Source organism: Corapipo altera, unplaced genomic scaffold (assembly GCF_003945725.1).
Source record: "Corapipo altera isolate COAL_440 unplaced genomic scaffold, ASM394572v1 61286, whole genome shotgun sequence".
Classification (NCBI taxonomy): domain Eukaryota; kingdom Metazoa; phylum Chordata; class Aves; order Passeriformes; family Pipridae; genus Corapipo; species Corapipo altera.
Genome location: NW_020884907.1, coordinates 3,032,785 through 3,052,733, shown reverse-complemented (window position 1 = coordinate 3,052,733; position 19,949 = coordinate 3,032,785). Strand labels below are relative to the sequence as shown.

General features: G+C 38.4%; 1 protein-coding gene across 3 annotated transcripts in view; it reads right to left on the bottom strand.

Annotated features, from left to right (window-relative positions):
- Positions 1–4,069: 4,069 nt before the first annotated feature.
- The window catches only part of SNCAIP (synuclein alpha interacting protein), a 92,129-nt gene continuing 76,249 nt past the window's right edge, over positions 4,070–19,949 (bottom strand). For 2 of the 3 annotated variants that reach the window (XM_027652603.1, XM_027652604.1), the window contains 4 exons: positions 14,127–14,219; positions 10,632–11,694; positions 8,876–8,946; positions 4,070–4,635 (listed from right to left, as the gene is read on the bottom strand). In XM_027652603.1, the coding sequence (XP_027508404.1) occupies positions 4,551–4,635; positions 8,876–8,946; positions 10,632–11,694; positions 14,127–14,219 (1,312 nt within the window). In that variant the 3' untranslated portion in view covers positions 4,070–4,550. The remainder of the gene's footprint in view (positions 4,636–8,875; positions 8,947–10,631; positions 11,695–14,126; positions 14,220–19,949) is intronic. The other variant, XM_027652606.1, reaches the window with a different exon arrangement.

Below are 19,949 nucleotides of genomic sequence, written 5' to 3'. Positions count from 1 at the left end.
GGCACACCAGTAAACCACCTGATTTGTCCTGGCTGAATTCTCTGATACTTGGGTCAAAGTTACACATCGAGTGGTCAGTATAATGAAGAAAAGATGGGTACAAATAGTGCGTATGTCTGGTGTATGCAAGAAGGTGATAGGGCAGTGATAATGGGCAGAGACAGAGGATGAACTGCAGATTATGCAGCGCTTGGACTTTTACATTCGGGCAACTTAAATTCGGTGTAGTTCAGTGTCTGAAAGACATTTTGGTTACAGGGCATGTGCTGGACTTCTGCACAATTATGTACTTACTTGCAACCTCAATATGCATTTATAAACAGAGAAACAAGGTTATATGAGAAGTTAATTATGTAAAAGGCTATACTTGGGTACAGCTAATGTACAGTTGGGAAGACATTTCTGAATAGGAAATGCAATATAATTTGAGAAATCATTCCTATTAGGTCATTGAAAACCATTTCATGACAGATAATTAAGCCTTGCAGTTTGATGCTACAAATACAGGGACTATATTTTTCACAAATATTTCTGTTGATTTTTCACCAAGTGGGTTTTTAAAAGGGTATGAAATATTTCAAGGGTGTGAGGAGGTGAATCTTAGTCTACATGCAGACAAAAGTTGTCTTATCATGAAATCTGTTCACTAATCCATTACTTCATACCTAGGATGTGATGTGCTGACATTTTTACTTTACTTTTAACTGTGTTGCATGACCCTATTCTGACATTGCTTGTGATGGTAGGTGATGAAACATGCAATAAATCAGCTCTAGAGAACATGTTTCTGAGACAGTTACCATTTTGTTATAAATAAATGGATGTTAGAGTGTTTTTTACTGTTTTGATCTGAATCATATTTTGTTATGCCATTGATCTTATGTCAGCTTGATGTTACAAAAAGGTTTCTGAATGACAGTTACAATGAAATGAATATTAAATCTGTTTGTCTAACTTGTCTCTTTCATCTCCTTCACACATCAACTATGCTGACTGTAGTTATTTTATTAATTAGTAACTTAGTAAATCGATGTATTCACTCTCTAATATGGAGACTGAAAGGCAAATAAATGAAATATTACTAAAATGCTGCTCTACTAATGCAGGACAAAGCATAGCCCACCATTTTGATAATGAAATAAAGCACCATTCTTGCAGTTTTGATGCTTGCTGCTTATCTCAAGTACCAGAAACAAATGAATTGGTGAGTCATGAAAAAAACCAAGGCTCTTAGCAAATTATTTTCATTCTTCAAAAAGGAGAGTCAGAGATTACCTGAACTTGGGAATTCACTACTGCTCTCTGGCATCATATTTATTACAGAACTGCAGGACAAACACAGAGAAGTCTTATTCTGACATTTTTGTGCAGTAACAGAACATGAATGGTTATTCATTTTACGTGTGGTGTCCACAGATAAAACTTTATTAGGACACACATTGGTTCACTAGTAAATCACTACCTTCTTTGATGAAAAATTTTTAAGTGGACAGAGGAGGACCTTTTCTGCAAGAGCTGTAATAATAAGGCCTTTGTGTTCCTGTTAAAAACTTTGGTTAACTGATATTTCTGAAGATGTTTGCTGGAAATTCCCTGATCATCTCTTTTGCCTCTGGGAAATGCTTATGCTTTGCTGACAGAAGTCTGACTTAGACTCATGCCAGTAGGGATATGCCTGGAGGATTACAAACTAAACAGAAAGAGTTACGGCATCTGGATTCTACACCTACTAAGGACACAAATATGCAGAGCACACATCTGCCAGCTGAAGATCACGGAATCAGCATTTCTCTAATAGGTGTGACATCAGAATGTACCATGCGCAGGCTTTGGGGTAGGAAAGAAACTACAAATTAGGAATAATAAAATCAGCAGTTTATACAACATGAGCTCACCTTAAACCTTCCAGACACTACTTTTCATGCTTAGATCTAATTGGTCTCTCTTCTGCACTAGCTACCCTGAAATAGATTTCTGTCACAATGTGTTCAGGAGCCACGGATATCTCTAACCACAGACTCCAAACATTTTCTGGTAATCCCAATCCTATATTCTGTAGTAATCTCTATTGCCCTAGAACACTTGCATAATTTGATTCTTTATGTATTGTACAAGAATATACTCTAGAAATTGCTACACTGTAGAAAGCAGGTAACTTTTAAATCCTCAGTCTCCAGAACAGGCCAATTCTTTCTTCCAGCACTTGACAATACTTACATCCTGATCTGCTTCAAATCCCTTCACTGAAATTCAGTTTTATCTCCTGCTTCAGATAGATACTATAGATAGCTGTGGCAGACTTTACACATCTCCAGTCTGTCAGGATCACTCAGCAGGATTGCTTCTTCTGCCATTCACATGACCATAGCCAACCCTCTTCACACTCTCAAAAATGCAAACTGCCTGTTTGTTTTAGGCTCATCTACCAGACACAGAATCTCTCCTTTTTAGCTCTCTTTCAGCACTCTGGTAATTGCAGCACATGTGTCTCTTCTCATTTTGCATTCAGGTTTTTCATATGCACAAAGACGACAGGAGGCCCAGTCAGAGCTACTGCTTTTCCTGGCTCACAGATATTTTTAGAGGTTTGATTGTTTCTTTAAACAACACAGCGCAGGTCAGCTAGAGTGCTAGGTTTATCACTTCAGCTCAAAAATCAGAGTGTTGCCAAATGATAGATAAGAACTGTGGAAAGAATTTCTGAATTTCATTTCTGTAAGTACATTAATTTTATTTCTATTTGTGTGGGTTGTTTTTGTTTTGTGTGGGTTTTTTTGTTGAGTTTTGTTTGGGTTTGTTTGTTTGGTTTGGTTGGGTTTTTTTGGTGTGTGTAGGCATTTTTTCATTTGCTTTTTTGTTTTTCTGAGGTCTCAACTGGCCCCATTTTATCCAGTAGTACTCTGCACTTATCCAAAGCCTATAACCAGGGTGCATGGTCCATGGCAGCTGTATGGCCAAATGTGACATCACTCTGAAGACTGACACAAAGAAAGACATTTATCTCACTTAGCTGAAGGCATTCAAACACTATAACTCTTCCAAGAGCTTTACTCTCTCATTTCCCTGTAGTAAGTAGGAAGGGACTAGCTGGTACTCCTGGTAAACGAGATAGCTCTAATAGGTAGAATGAATCCCATTCAGGAAGTTTCTCTCTCCTCACTGACCAGAAATAAAGCCCAATGGTCAAGATAGACACAGCAAAAAAAGAGGCACGAGAAACTTCATAGAAAGCAATTCCATTGTATTTAATTAAAATCCTCCCCTGTCCACATTTTTTAGTTACGAGTTCTGCAACTGCAGGAATTTAATGTTCATAATATCATAACTTTTTATGTCCCTGCCCACTGCAGGGATGTTGGAACTCAATGGTCTTTAAAGGTCCCTTCCAACCCAAACCACCACTTCATGATTCTGTGACTATCTTTTTGAAAAATACAAAATTTCTTTGGCAAACTTCTTTTGACTTCCCTGTGTTCTGTTAGAACAGTTAGTAAAATAAATCCCCATGTATTTGGATCTTTCTCAGCAAACCATAGCAGTCTTCAAATGGAAATAAATCAATATAATCAAAATAAAGCAAACATATATACACATATTTGATATAAATAAATGTGACAAGTAAAGATTGCCTAGTATAGTACTCTGCTTTGGATGCTGTGCCATATGACACATTTGAAGAATCTACTCATATTTACTAGAAACAAAATGAAATCATTCATTTTCTCTGAAAAGTTCAAAGAACAGTCAATAAAAGGATCATGACAGCTTTGAGAGAATGTGGACTAGAGTTTCATCAGATTATTCACTCATTTGAACAAAGCTGAGTACACTGCTGGTGTTTTGCAAGTAACAGTATTTGGCAACTTAAAATTGCATTTATACTTTCTTTTTATCTCTACACATTTTAAAGCTGATAAATGACCACTAAAGCAATTCTTGACTCGATTGACTGAACTGAAATACAGGTACTGGACATTCTCTAATTATCAAATGAACACCAAAAAGAGCAATAAAAAACTTAAAGCTCAAAAGAGGAAATGAAGTATGAGAGGTATCTGCACTCATTGTGTCCTATTAGCACCATCTTTATTTCCTTTTTACAAAAAATAGAAATAACAACAGACAAATATACTCAGGGAAAAAAAATCAATGCTTTTGCCTTGGTCTCACTGAGGAGCTGTGCAGGCAGAGTCCTAGCTGAAACTTTGACAGTATATGCCATTGACAAAGGGAAATAAAAGTATATGCAATATATCCATGCAAGACACAAAGTACAAAATGTGTTCTGTGGCCCAACAAACATTTTGGAGGTTGCCTGTGTCATAACAATTTTCAAATTACTGTTGCTCACCCATGCCTTTACACAGCACAGCTTACAAACAAGTTACATATACACATATATCATAAAAAAGATTTGTTTACGAACTAACTGCTACAGATTAAGGCATCCTAACAGCTGCTGTTTTGCTGGTGAGGGGTATGTCTCATATTAGTGTTTTAAAAGGCTATATTTCAGGAATTTCAAATGAAGTAAGACATCATCACGTGGTTTACAGGAAGAATTCCTGCAGCTCTGGCTCTTCAGTACTCTTTTGACTGACAGATTTCTGGCTGTTACAGTTGATGTCATCATGCCTGGAAAAAAAAGAAAGTTATTCATGGTAACACTAACAATATAGAGGTATTTGAACTGTGCTTATTTATCCTGTCTTATGTCTGCCACGTATTGGCCTCATAAGCCACCAGCGTGCCTGTAGCAAATGTGGATAGTGCCTTCCCAAATCTTCGTTCGCGAAACCTAGCCATGATTTATCCTGTTTTATTCCATTTGCATGTACTGAAGTCTGAATTAATATTTCTGAGCTTATTTTTCTAGACATGTACTACACAAAATACTTTTTAATACTGTGTACTTCTACTGAATTGTAGCTTTCATTCTGAAATCAAACCTGGAAACCATTGGGATGATGAGGAGCTTTTGAGTCATGGCATTAATTAGTGTGCTGTTGTAATGCCCTGGTAATAATGAACAGAACACCAAAAAATTTCTTGCCCTTTAGTGAAAAGTATCACAGTGACAAACAGATCCACTACAATAAATATCAGACATATCCTCTTGGTTTCTGACTCTGCCTGTAATGGAATCATCTTGTCCCCATTAATAATCATCAGAGAGAAATGAACACTTTCAGAAGGTGATTCACGGTATTTATTCTATGTGTCTGCTTTAGGTAGAAGATGGAGGCAAACATCATAGCAAAAATGGAAAGCAGTAATTATCTTTCTGACATGGGCCTGAATCTGTTTTAACATTGTAATTTATGTAAAAACTCAATTCTAGTCATTAGGATTTTATTAGATGCACAGTTGAGGTAAAAGAGGATCATTTACCTTTTTGCCGTATCTACTTTTTGGCACTTAACATGCATTGCTGTCATCAACCATATGTTTAGCGTTACTCACATAGCTTTATTAAAGGCTGCTTTCTAAGGCTAAGATAATTAACTACTGCATGAGCTTAGACTTGCAGTGCTGAAAGTCCCTGTTGGTCAATGCCCGGGCACGTAGAGTCTCACTAGGCACTCTAAAGAACCCAGTTTGTAGCTCTACAGTTGCAATGTGACCTCAAAGAGCATTATTTTTAGCTAATGCAGATGTCTCTAGATGACAATACTGTGACCTGGAGAAAATGCATTACCGATTCTACTAATTAGTAACCAAATTCCTAATTAATTTTCTCACATCTTCTGGTGCCTGTATAGCCCCAGAAATACTAAAAATCCCCTCATGCAGCAAGCAGTGATGCATGATCATAGCAGTCCACAACAGAACAAACGTAAAGTTTCTGAGACAAGCTTTAAATTACTTTCATATTGATGTTATACTGTACTAGTTTGAATTGCTACTATTTTATGAGACATACAGATAAGCATTCTTTTTCTGGAGTATATATTCGAAGTTTTAATTTATCTAGCACTAGGTCTGGCAGTGGGATTAGGTTAGATCCACTTAACCGTTTTAGAAACATGCCCAGTTTACTATCTGACAGAAATCTGACAGTGGATTCTGCTGATTGCCCCAATGTATGAAGCAATTTTTGCTGTTGATAGTTGTAGCAAATACAGGAGTTTGTATTGCTATGGTGAGTTAGTGCTTACTTTAACGTAAATCAGGTCTCAGATAATTTAAAGTGTGGGATAGAGCTGTTCATTGCATACATGTAAGATGGAAAAAACCTACAGCTATTTGCTTGGAGTTGTAATTTGCCAAAAACTAGCTAATCCTTCCAAAAGGGGAAAAATTATCCCAAACCATGCTGTACATCTGAAATTTCCTTCAAGGCTTTCAGAAAAATAGGGTGTATCAAATTTAAAAAGGTCACTAAAAATTCCAGCACAGTCCTCTGCTATTAAGCTGTGACCAATTTGAAAAAACAAACTACAGAGCCTTGATGTATTTGGGTATTTTGAATGAAAATTAAAAAAAACCCAAAAACAAAAAAGACCAAAAAAAATGAAATAAACAGAAGCTGAAGAAAAAGAAAACAGGAAACTGGTGGACAGGAATTTCATCTCTCTGAAGGCAGATTTTGTATAACGACTTCATATTTCAGAAGATGATAATAAAATCCCCTACATAAGGGGCTAGAGTTAAAATGAGTTTGCAACTGTGTCCAGCAATGTAATTCCTCAACCATCTTCAAAGGTTTAAAACACCGAAGATTATACTCTTTTCCAGAAAGTTGCTTTTTTTAACAACAGTTCTGAAACAGAATTATGTAGTCTCCCCAGGCCACCCAGGGGAAATTCAGATAATGTCCAGGGCCTTGTAGTCCACACCATGGTGATGTTTTATTATTTAAATTTCACAGCTACTGGGCATCATGCAGTGGACTAACAACAGGTACCCATTTTTCCCATTCAAAAATCACAGGAGATACTAAAAGGCATCACAAGGCTGGCTTAGAAGCTCTGACAGCCTTTGGGTCTGTGTTCTGATTTCTGAAAAGCACAACAAAACTTCCATTCTTGGAGATGGATTTTTGGAGATCTCATGCCACAGACCCTGGCACACAATTTGCCCACTTCTCTCCTAATTTGTGGGTACCATAACAGTCACTTCAAACTGTGCCCCTCATGCACTCTTCTCCTTGTTTCCTGTTCTCTGGTTCTCCATGTGTCCACTACCACGGGGGCAACCTCAGGACATGGTGCCTGGACCACTAGCGCCTGGAGGTGTAATCAGGAGCTCAGGCCCAGCCATCACCCTCCCAGTAGGTGACTTCACATCTCTGCAGTGGTAGCCAGACCTTCCCTCTCTCTCACTGTTTCTGGGAAGTACCATGTTGTCAGGGATTTCTCACACAAGAGCAGTTACACAAGGCAATGCCAAATTACAACAAATGGCTACATTTGGGAGACAGCTCCAGCATAAGGATGAGCTTAATGGTTTTGTATTCTTCTATGGCCTGGAGAGGCAGCTGGATGTTTTGACTGGAGGTTGACCACTGATGCTCCTTCAAACTACTGCTGTGAAGTTTTGTGCACAGGAGTTTCCCCTCTTTGTTTTCTGGAGAGAATGAAACCTCTTGGAAATCTTACAGTTCTGTTTCTGGTTTCACATACGCTGTGCCAATGATTTCAGAACAAAACTCCCATTTCCATTACAGAAATTCAGTTTTCAAGTACGGGAAGGTCCTGGCAATAGCAAATAAGTGAACAAAAAAATAAATGTATTAGATATAGAAAATACTAATCTGAAAGTAATTTAGGCTCCTGCACTGCAGAATAACTAATGTCAGACTAACTTTACATCTCAGTTTAACAGAAAAAGAAAAAGGAATTTGTGAGTGTTAAGAGTTGGCAGTAAAAATGGTAGGCAATTTTTAGAAAGCATTTGCTTACAAAATAAACATTGGTCATCGAGTCCAACTCCTGGCCCTGCACAGGACTATCCCCAAGAGTTACACCATGTGCCGAGAGCACTGTCCAAATACTTTTTGAACTCTGTCAGCCTGTTCCAGTGCCCAACCACCCTCCAACCTAAACCTCCCCAGACGCAACTTCAGGCCATTCCCTTGGGTCCTGTCACTGGTCACCACAGAGAAGAGATCAGTCCCTGCCCCTCCTCTTCCCCTCACAAGGAAGCTGTAGACTGCAATGAGGTCTCCCTTCAGTCTGCTCCAGGCTGAACAGACCAAGCGATCTCAGCAGCTCCTCATATGGTTTCCCCTCAAGGCCCTTCATCCTTTTTGCTGCCCTCATTTAGACACTCTCTAATGGCTTAAATGTTCTTTTCCCAACATGTCTTTATGGACATTGGGGGACTGATCTTTATCTGCCTCAAATTAAGGAGTTTGAACACAGTCATAGTTAATCAGATTTTTACAAAACAGATCTAAGTTCAAAACCTAAGGGAGAGTAAGAAAAATGCGAAAATAAAAGACCACTACTTGAAGCACTACTACTTAAAGTAGAGCACTCTGCCTCATGTTCTCTGTACTCTATTTAGAGATGAACTATGGTCTTTTTTGCTCTCCTCATGAGAGGAAATTTAATTTCCATTCTCATCTGGTTCTTGACTTTCATTCAACAGAGGCAGAATACTCAGCCAAAGTCTGCTATATACCCTGGTGGATTTATGAGTATGAATACTTTCTGAACTTGCTTGGAACTGAATCCTGTAGCCAGTTCAATGGTGACATCAGCAGAAATCCATCATAAATTTCTGCTTTTCTAGGAATTTAAATGTTCATCTACTTCCCTTTTTGTGAATCAATAGATTCCAGTGTTTCAGTTACAAATAATGTTAGCAAACACAATTTGAGAAAACAAAGCAACAGAGATGCTAAACATTAGCATGCATAAGCACATACCAAGCATAGTTACACAGAAGTTCTTCATTCAACGTGCTAGAGGAAAGACCGGTGTAGCTGAAGAAAGGATCCTAAGGAAGTACAACATCATATCAGTTAAAAGCATGCACTGTGCTCACCACATGCATAACATGGAAATCTACCAAAACATGCAGTCAGACAGCCACAGTAATGTTTCAACAGATTTCTTTTTACGCCTGAATCTGTTACCTCTTTGAGATGTGTGCTGTGGTCCTTTGGGTTGGTATGAAAATTTATTCTTTCCACAGTTTTGATGTTGACAAGAGTGACATGCAAACATGGCCTTTTCACAGACGTTTTACAGTGCAAGCATCAATCCTGTTAGAATTACCTTACACAATTCTTCAAATTTCTTAGGGAACTACGAATCTGACTACTATGACCTTACAATCTATCAGAACATCTTTGAAGATAGACTGTCTTTTCGTTTGTCACTATGAAATCTGAATCACTCACTTGAAAAAAGAAGCCATTGTGTTATATAAATACTTCCATATTAAACTGGTTGTTGAAGTAGATGGTTCAGGTCTTCAAAGACTCAGAAGTTCATATTGGGATTCTCAGTAAACTTTAAGAAATGCAGTCCTACTTCAATTTAGCCTGCTTCCTCTCCTTTGAATTTTTAATTTCATTTCATTTCATTTCATTTCATTTTACAGTATGCTATACACTACTGTTCTAGTAGCACCCACTAACATGGACTGCTCACTGTTTCCAAATTCTCTCTTTTCACTGCTTCTTTTCCATACCCATTTTGCCTCCTCTTTGCCTAAGATTTTCCTGTGTTTTTCTCCTATTACCTTGTCATACTTTTTACAGTATATAATTCATCAATTCTTCTCCTCCTGCTATTGGCCCACTTTAAGTTTTTTTTTCATCTTGAATTTATTTTTCCACCTCATGTCTTTCCATCCACCCCTTCCCTCCCAGTGTGACTTCCAGAGAGAATAAAATCATCTACCATTCCCTCTCAACTGTATTTTATCTCCAGATGCTCATACTGCTCTCCACTCTACAAACACACTGCGCCCACAGCATTTCCTCCGTCTCTTTCATTCAATATCTGTTTCTCTTGAAAGATACATTTGTTCAAAGTATTTTCTCCTTCCTTTAAACAAGAGGGACACTCCTCTTTCTGTTGGGATCCCAGAAAGGACATTGTGTTGACTGCAAAGAGGGGATGATCTGGAAACAGTACATTTTGCTACAGACCAACCATATGCTCTGACACAAGAAGACTCTGCTATGAGGAGAAGGTGGGCAAATAACACTGTAACTCACACAGAAACCAGAAGGACCATTTCTGCAATTTTTCCTGGTTGTATTTCTCATCAAGTCTTGGCTATAGGACAGGCCAGGGCTAGTCCTTCAGTTATTTACTCCTCAGATATCCCACGGTTTCAAGAGTGACATTTTCATTGTAAGTTTTGTCACTTGGTGCAATATCAAACATCATTTCCATGTGAATCACATTTCAGTAGAAAGCTTTAAACACAGAATATGTGAACCACATGCTCTAAGAGTACAGACTGCACAGTCTTGTACAGACAAGCAACACCTGCCACTCCTTAGAAAAGCCTTCCAAAATTAAAAGGGATTTACACAGGTCAAATACAATAAAGTATTTGTGTGCATCCTTTTGCTATAGAAAGGCAAGAGGAAGAAGCTGTCAAATTTATTCATTACTTAAAGAGACTAGAAAAAAAAAGGCCCTTCTTTCTTTCAGTGCACTCACTGGCTTGTTTCTTCCTTTTGAGAGAACTGCTGGATTTCCCTTGCTGTCTGTTGTCTTCCTTCCTGATGAGGTAAAAGGCAGCGTCGATGAGGTTTTGACCTGGTTTGCTGTTTGACAGTTGTTATTGTTATTTTGGTTGCCACTCAGTGTCTCCATTATGGACCGAAAGGTTCCAAAAGGCCTTTTCAGCTGATCCCCTACATGCTCCCCAGAGTTGGGTGGAGCTCGCATGAGTCCTTTGCTCTGGTCTTTATCCTTTTCCTCATTTAGTTCTGACTCTGCTAGCTCCACCTGCACCACAGGCTCCTCGAACGTTACACGAAGTTTCAAATTTTGAGACGTTCTGCGCTTTGAAGATGGAGACTTGAGAGCACTCTTAGGGCTTGTGGCAACCTTTTGAGCAGTGGCAGTATCCGAGCTGGATGGAGAGTTGTCTCCACAAAACTGGTTCTGAGGTACCATACCAGACTGATACGGGACTTCATTATCAGGATCACTGCTCTCTGAAGTAGGGGAAGGACTGTGGCCATCCACAGACTTAGAGACCCTGATACCAAAGGGGAAGCGGCGTCCTGCCACAGAAGTGTGTTTCTTAAGCATCAGGTTCAAACTCTCCGTGCTCTCAACACTCTCCACTATAGGCTGAGGTCTTGGTTTGTCAGTTCTTTTCACAGGGGTGTTCTTGTGGTCCTCAAAATTAGATGAATCTGTATCAGACTCGCTGAGAGACCGCTGCATCAGTTGCCTCAGTCGGGCTAACTTCAACTCCCTTTTCTCTGGCAAAATCTTCTTCACGTTCTTGGAGGATGCATGAGCATCCTGAAATTCCAAAGTCAGCTTTTCCTGCATACAGACATTTTCAGATATTTCCTTCCCCAACAACTGACGCAAGATTTTATCTGAGTCCTCATCTTTTATCTTGGCTCGAGTGCGACTAGAAGTTCCCAAGCTGCCAAGAATCTGAATCCCATCTTGGGTGTTCAATTTACTTTTTGGTGGAGACAATTCATCTGCTTCAGATGGTTTCCACTGGGATTTGCCAGAAGCAGGAGATGATGGTAAGCTTAAAGAAAAAAAAGAAGAAACACCACAGTGAAATGAATGCATATTTAAAATGTGAAATTGCCATTTCCTGTGTATTTGTCTGTCTCAGCTTCTTGTTACATATCCTCTTCATTGCTACTCACATGGAATTTATTACTATGATGCCACAGCGAAGATTACATAAAGAAGGATGTAACCCTGTTTCCACTCCTATTCAGGATCTGAGGACCTTCACTTTCTCTTACAAAGAAAACTCCTTATAATTAAAACTTAGAATCTAACTTTAAACACCAAATATGACTTTATGAGGAAAACTCTAGAGAAACTACTGTTTCCTATTTATGGGAATTGTTTCATATTTTGTCATGTTTTAAAAGGCAAAGAAACCTGCACAAGGTCAAATGCCTCCTATCCAAGTCACATCATAATACAAAAGTAGCTTATTCTAAGTACTGTGAAAGGACCAGCTCTCTCTACTGCAATGATTTCATATATCTACACTTCATCTGGTACTAATAACCGTATAAGACCTCATAAAAAGTCAGGGCCATTTGCACTCAAAACCTTTTCAGATATGAAATACTGAAAAGCAAGAGAAAGGTGACAAGAATGTATTTCAACACTATTAGAATAATAAATTAAATTTAGAACACCAAATGTTTTATAGCAAGGAAACAGCAATTTGACATAAGCCCAGTTAGCAAAGAATGTAAATTACAGAGACCTTTTCTTTCCCTGTGACATATGCTAGAGCTCATAATGCTTATATACATTCTTATTTTAAACCAATTTTCCACTATGCAAGGACAAGATGACAAAATTAAAGTTAGTGTGAGGTAGGCAAGCAGCTTCTGCTCTGCTGAGTCCATATTCTCACAGTGTAAAAAATTCACATGGCTGTATTACCCACTTCATTTTCAATTCCCTTTGTGCTTCTTTCCTATGCTAACCAAAACATACACTAAAGAATATGCATTTATCTATGGCAGACATTCCCAGCAAAAGGTTCTTTTAGATCTGCCGATGACTCCTTGGATGATGATGACATCCACAAGTGAGTTCTAACTGGAAGGAAAAATAGTAGCCTACCATGAAATAAAATAAATAGAGCACAATTTTCAGACTTGCTCACTTAACTAAAATAATATTGAAACCTATCCTTTTACAGAAATAGTGAATGCTGAGAGACCTGCTCTCACCTTATCTTACCTGACATTGAAAGTAACACAGTCCTGGTGTTCAGCAGTACTCAGATGTGAGACCACTTGGAAAGACCAGCCAGCAAAAATCACAGAAACCAAATGAGCTGGAAGACAACATTTGGTCCCACTGTACCTACTGAGCTGGCAGACAGGGAAGACAAAGATTCCTAAAAAAAGGACAAAAAAAACCTCTTTCCAGTGTGGTTTGCTACTTCAGCAGGAGTTCGGAGTTTACAGTCCTTTCCTAGCTGAAGTTCCTTTACACAAATGCATCTGCAATCCCAATGTCTTTGTTATCTACTATTGTAACTATCTGCACTTGCTTGAAACAATGACACATGAAATCCAGGGACGTGGAGCATCTGTACAGAAAAATGCTTGAGATTCTGTGAGAATCAAAAAAAAGCAGCCACTGTTCCTCTGAGTTCATACTTGATAACCCAAAGCCGTGATCATCAATGCCTGCAGAAGCTTTTATGCTGGCTACTTATACACAGATGTAGCTTCCTAACAACTCCGAAACAAGGAGAACCAGTGTGTATGTCTTCCAGAGAGGAAAATGTATTAGAAGGTAATGATAAACTGAGTTCTCTTTGCATGTGAGTTACTTCTTTTCAAAGTAATCTTCAGATTGCTGTGAGTGAGAAACTGGGCTTGCTTGACTCCCATGCATCACACTGTCAGAGATCCAGTCCTCAGTCTTCACCTTCCTCTTCTTTAATGTTTGAAAAGTCATTTGAGTTTCTTTCTCCAATTTCTGACATGATACGTAAGCAATACATAAAATTTCTAGAGTTTTTACTTTTTATTCAAGCTACTGCAGGTAAAAGATTTAATGAGCGTAAGGAACCTTATTAATCTGAAAGCAGGATTTGTTAGTAACTGGCTTTATAACTTACTGCTAGCAGTAATGTACAGTGGATCAACACGAGGTCAAACTTCACAACTTTCCTACAGATTTCTAGGATCCTCTGCTGTTCATCTAATTCAAAATATAGTATATTTCACTGTAAAACTGGTTTTCACTCTTGTGAAACAGGGACTATTTAGTTTATACTCAAAAATTCCAATATTTATCAACATTACACACTGCCAAATTCCAGAAGCTCAGCTTTGAGCCCACAAGGTAAAACCCCCACATTTTCTTTACAGAAAGATTTACTACTTAGCCACATCACAGCTTCTCCTGATAACTGATATACCAGGAAAATGTGCAAATCCAGACTGCAGAACAATTCCCCCACCTCACCTTGGGGATGTGGGCAGTGACTTGCTCTCCAACCGCTGGGCTTCTAAAAGTTGCTGGAGTTGGTTCTGTAATGTCACACGTTCCACCGTCTGCCTGTAAGAAAATTTAAGACTGTTTACCTCAAATTGTAAAACTGTCTGCATTACTAATCTGTGGGGTAACAGATACTATCCTTTCAACTTTGTATTAAAGGAAGAAGTCCTCTTCATCTGTACTTTATGTAGTAAGTAAATAGAGAACTCATAAATAAGAAAATACAGAGCTTGTACTTTTTTCTGAATCTCTGTTGGCATTTTATAATCACTGCATAAGAACAGCTGAGAGAATCTCACTTGTCAGATTATTTATTATACTTCATATAAGAAAAAGTGTGTGATCATAAGCAGCAGAGAATTGGAACTGAGTGACTCACAGATACAAAGATCTGGCAGAGCAAACTTAGGGCCCTTTAGTTCTTACTTGTTTGTAGAAAGGAATAGAAAATGGACACATTTAACAGTCACTTCCCATGTTTGGTGGATGACTTTTACTCAGCTAAGCAATAGCTGAGACAACTGTTCTCTCCTCTTCTATCTGCAAATGAACTCAGAGAGGAGCCTTTGCCCACTGGAAAGGACTGGTCCAATCTTCAGCTGCAGGATGGAGTTAGGTATGACCTCTGTGACACATCTGCTTGCTGACCAACCTTACCGAAGGTCCTACTTGTGCTCTGTATCCATCTTATAGCACCCAGTAGTGCTATACCTAATGCCGTTTATCACTTTCAGTGTGGTGTTGTGGTTGTTTTGAAAATAGCTTTAGAAACCAACACTCAAAAAAATGGTAATAGTACCTAAAAATTGTTAGTAATATGAGAGTGATATCCATTCTAGAAACAACATTTAACATTTATCATGTGCAATCACTATATCTCTTGTCCTGTAATATACTTATTTCCATAGGAAGGACTCAGTTGAACAATATAACCTACAAACCCTCAAGTAGTTTTACAAGAATGATAGAATAGAACAATTTGGCACAAAAAGGTCTTCTCCCTTTCCCTGCTCCCACACAATTCAGACTTTCCATTCTAACACTAAAACACCTCTTCAGCTTGTTGACCACCACAGACAACATTCAATTTTGTTTAGCGACCTGTAATTTCCAGTGCTTCTAAACACTGCACAGACAGAAATATTGGTAACTACTAGAAAACAAGAGACTTACAGCTTTTTATTACTGTACATATGCTATCAAACAGAATTGGTATATTGTGTTTTATTCCCTGGTCCTGATGAAATGACCATGGGAAAATGACTTTTCATCTGCTTCTCTCAGGCTTTGCTTCTGTTGCTGTATAAGTGATACGTTTTTAGGACTTTTATTCTTGTTGGAACTGCAGAACTAAGACAGTTCTCAAACAGTGAGTTGGACACTTTCCTAGTTTGCATGCCATCAGCAGAAGATTTAGTGGAGTTCCAAATGAAGCCTTTATAACTGGCAATGTCAAAGCCAGAAAGAATCCAGATGACTTTTTAAATTAAAGGTTGTACTTGCAGGGTTGGTAGAAAACAAATGTTTTACTTTTAATATATCAAAGTGGATCTCAAAAGTGCTACAGAAATAAAGGTATGACCTTGACATACTGCCTTGCCATCGCATTTTACAATGCAGCCATGCTTTCTTCCTTTAATTTTCCATCTTCTTTCTTCTAGCCTACACACTTCCTTAGACTATTTTAAGATTACTCCTGTCAACATTGGTTTATATTGTGGATCCCGAGATACTCTCTTTTAAGAACCAGGGAAATTTTCATTCAAAATTAGGTTGTGATGCAATTTCTCCGGGTTTTTTTGTCTTTTATCCTTCTTTTAATTTCTTTTTTAAAATACCTAAATAATGTAGCTAATAGTTTTTAATGTTTTTAGCTTTAGTGGAAATTTCTGATATGTCTTCTTCTGAGATAATAGTCTCACTCCACTTAAACATTTCAATTTTAAAAGAATTGAAGTCTCCTCCATTTTCACAGTTCTAGTTAGTGTATAACTCACAGAAACTAACACATCTTGCCAGCACTATCCCTAAAGATATATAACATGCACATATATATCTAAGATAATATTGGAAACAAGGGATCACAGCTTCTTGGAATAGCAACACTGCAAAGTATTAAAACCAGACTGATTTAGAAGATAAGATCACGGTAGCTTCTGGGCTAAGAGAGTCTACTTATTTTATTATACTTAATGGACAAATTCTGGGTCTTACCTCAGACAATGTTCCCACTGAGTAATATGTAAGGACTCCTCTGTGTCTACTTAGACAGCTGTGGACCCCAGTTACCTCCTAATGAAATCAGGGAGCTCAGTAACTCAGCAGGGAATAGGCTGAGGCACTGGGCACTACTGAAGTATCTTTCATAATATGTTTTCTTATTTCTCCATTTTTTTCAAATAAAACAAGAATGGCCACTATACAAAGCAGAAAATAGAATGACTTAACTAAGTAAGAAAAAGATGAACATTGTAAAGTTTACATTGAGTTTCCTACCATGCGTCTATATAATACACAATACCACAAAAAACTCCCCATACCAACCAAAAACCCAGCAACTTGCACACATTTTACCATAGCGCTACACAAAAAAAAAAAAAAAAATAGCTATTTTTACAGCTATTCCTGTGAGATTCCAGGAAAATCATGGATTTCTTTTACAGAACATAGAAAAGTGATAGCAACAGAAGATATTAAATTATTTTCTCAACTTCATTTATTGACTCCTGGTTTGTTTTGACCTTTGCCTTGCCAGAGATTTTGGCTTGATAGTGTATCAAAAGAATTTGTAAGTGCCTCATTGTTAAACAGATGTACACATCCAGGTCCATAAATGCAGGACAGTGAAACCATTTCAGAATGCAGGTCCATCAGCAAGTAGCATTGTAAAATAAGTCTATGGAAGCATTCATTTTATGTCATTAATTTTGACATGGTCTCTTCAAATCAGGAAAGCCCAAACAATAAAAGTCATACTGTAGGCAGGAATTTTCCACACTTGCAACTAAGGATTTTTTAGGTAGATAAAAACAGTGAAGGAGTAAGTAAGATTGTAAGACCTATGGAGAGCTCAGGAAGTAAAACAAAAGCAGACTATTTAGTACAGTCTCTTTGAGAAACTCTTGTGAATGTCCTAAGTATTTTGTTTAGTTCAGAAAGTTGTACTGGATTGACCAAACTCCTGCAATTATGAAGAGATGTAAAGCAAAGCTTGCATTTTGAAGACAGTAACAGCAAGATTTTGTGGGCCACATTCCTTCCTACCTATGGAAAGATTTGCTTAGTTCTTTCCCTCTGTTGGGGGAAACCCTCAGTTAATCCTCTTGTGAAGATCTGATGGAACATCAGTACTAACTGCTTATTTGCTTCTTTCTTTTTTTTTTTTTAATTAAAAAATAAAATTTAAAAAAAAGGCTTTTCTCTCTGAATGGATACTTAGACCCAGTTCAGAACATTCTGTTATACTCCTCTGTATTTGTCAGCTGATCTGGTTTGGTTCAAAGATCTGAAAGATGTGAAGACTCTGGAAAAATGTGATTTTATTGTTTTTGTTTTGTGCCTTTCTTTCAGGAATGGCTTCAAATAGTGTGATGGATTGGAATAACTTCTCTCCAGAACTGCTCTGTGTTGCCTTCAAGATTGGAAAAGCTCATAAAAAGAGAATGAAAGACGATATCAACCATTCCAGTCTTCCTGTGGTTGGAGACACTGTGTTATCTGAGAGAGACTTTTATGCCTTATTAACAACCCACTCAGAATCATGAAATCACAGAATCACAGAATATGCCACGTTGAAAGGGACCCACAGGATCATTGAGTCCAATTCCTAGACCTGCACAGGACCATCCCCAAGAGTCACACCATGTGCCCAAGAGTATCATCTAAATGCTTTTTGAACTATGTCAGGCTTGATGCTGTGACCACTTCCCTGGGGAGCCTGTTCCAGTGCCCAACCATCCTCTGGGTGGGGAACCTCTTTTAATATCCAACCTAAACCTATCCTGGTACAACTCGGGTCCTGTCACTGGTCACTACAGAGAAGAGATCAGTGCCTGTCCCTCCTGTCCCCTCACAAGGAAGTGGTAAACTGCAATGGGGTCTCCCCTCAGTCTCCTCCAGGCTGAACAGACCAAGCGACCTCAGCAGCTACTCCTACTGCTTCCTCTCAAGGTCCTTCAGCATCTTGCATGATCAGCTCATGTTTACAGCAGCTGAGGAAAGGCTAGAAAGCACATAAGGGCTTTCACTGTTGATACTGATTGCTCAGGTATGATACAATCATACTTCTTTTGTCTCTAGAACAGTGTTCATTGACACTTGCAAAAGTAGTGGAGAAAATATAAGAAAGCTAATTCAGCTGCCCTCGTTGGAGCTATTCCTACATACCAGCCATTTGAACTGACTTAGACTGTAAACTGGACTTCTATCTGTTGCCATCTGATGTTTTCAGAATCTTCAGCAGTGCTGCAGCCAATGGATTCTCATGCTATGCTAGAGGTCCCTTTGAGAAGCTGCTGCAGACAGGTACTTCATGCCATCCTTGGATTTTTAAGAAGGATGAGCATTGCAAACAGGGCAAGAGTCTTTTTCCATCATCCTCTCTGCCTCCTGAGCATGAGCCTCTGAACATGGTCCATTGCTTCTATCAAAACCACTCACAGCCTGGGGCCTGCAGCCCAAATAGCCATGCAGAAGCTGCTCTTTCAAGCAGAAAACAGAATATTTCACTGCCTCAGTAAACTGCAACAAGGTTGCACAAGAGACTTACATCTCTCTGTAGAAGAGAAAGAAAAGGCTGCTGCTACACTTACTGAAACTAATCTGAAGCCTGAAAAATAGACTGATGAAGGGAAGCAGATTTAATTCTGGCTCAAACAAGCAAAGAAATCCATCAGGGACCAAATAAGAATGATTTAAATTACTTCCTATGGATACAATCTATGAGATGACAGTGGGGAGACTTGGAAAGTGTTAATACTTTTGTCATGAAAGTCACAACTAGACTATTTCTGTGGGGGTGAGCAGCCTGCTGACTGACATAAGAAGTCTTTCTCTTCTATAAGAGAAGTAAGACTTATATCAAGCACTGGGTGATGACTGCAGAGAACTGAAACGTGGAGACTCTGTGGTTGCCATTTCTACCTCCTGGTGTGTGTTTCTTTTTCTTTTTTCTACTGAGCAATGGGGAAAATAAATTTCATTATATATTGTGTCAGATGCAAATGCAGCCTACTTAGGAAATGCCCTAGATTCTATTTTTTTTTTCCTTTATGTCAGCTGATTTTATTTTTCAGCAAATGAACCAACTTACAGGTACTTTAAAATACCCAGGGAACAGTGTCAGACTGTGAAATTATGAAAATTGAAAATTATAATAATTCTTAGTTTACTGTTTGTATTTTTGACAGTATCAATGTTAAAGAAGAATGAAGATATCACAAAGAGAAAACATCAGTGTAAAGACAGGGAGATCATTTACCAGCTACTGTCATGGGCAAAAGAGACTTGACTTGGGAATTTAACTTTATTCATTGACAATTAGCATAAATATTTCATTATTGCTTCAGGTTAGCGGAAACAAAAAAGGACAGACGTTTAAAACATCTGTCCTCCCTTTTTGCAAGCTCAAATTTATCTGCACTGCTAGATCCAACTCTCCGCAGTTCTCAGGCTTTACTCTAGATACCTCTTTTCCCCTCTTGTCACTGCTGCAGGTTACACCCAGTCTCTTCAGTGAGCCAACATGCAGCACAGGTCAGGGTTCATGTGTAGCAGTTTTTCACTGCTGCT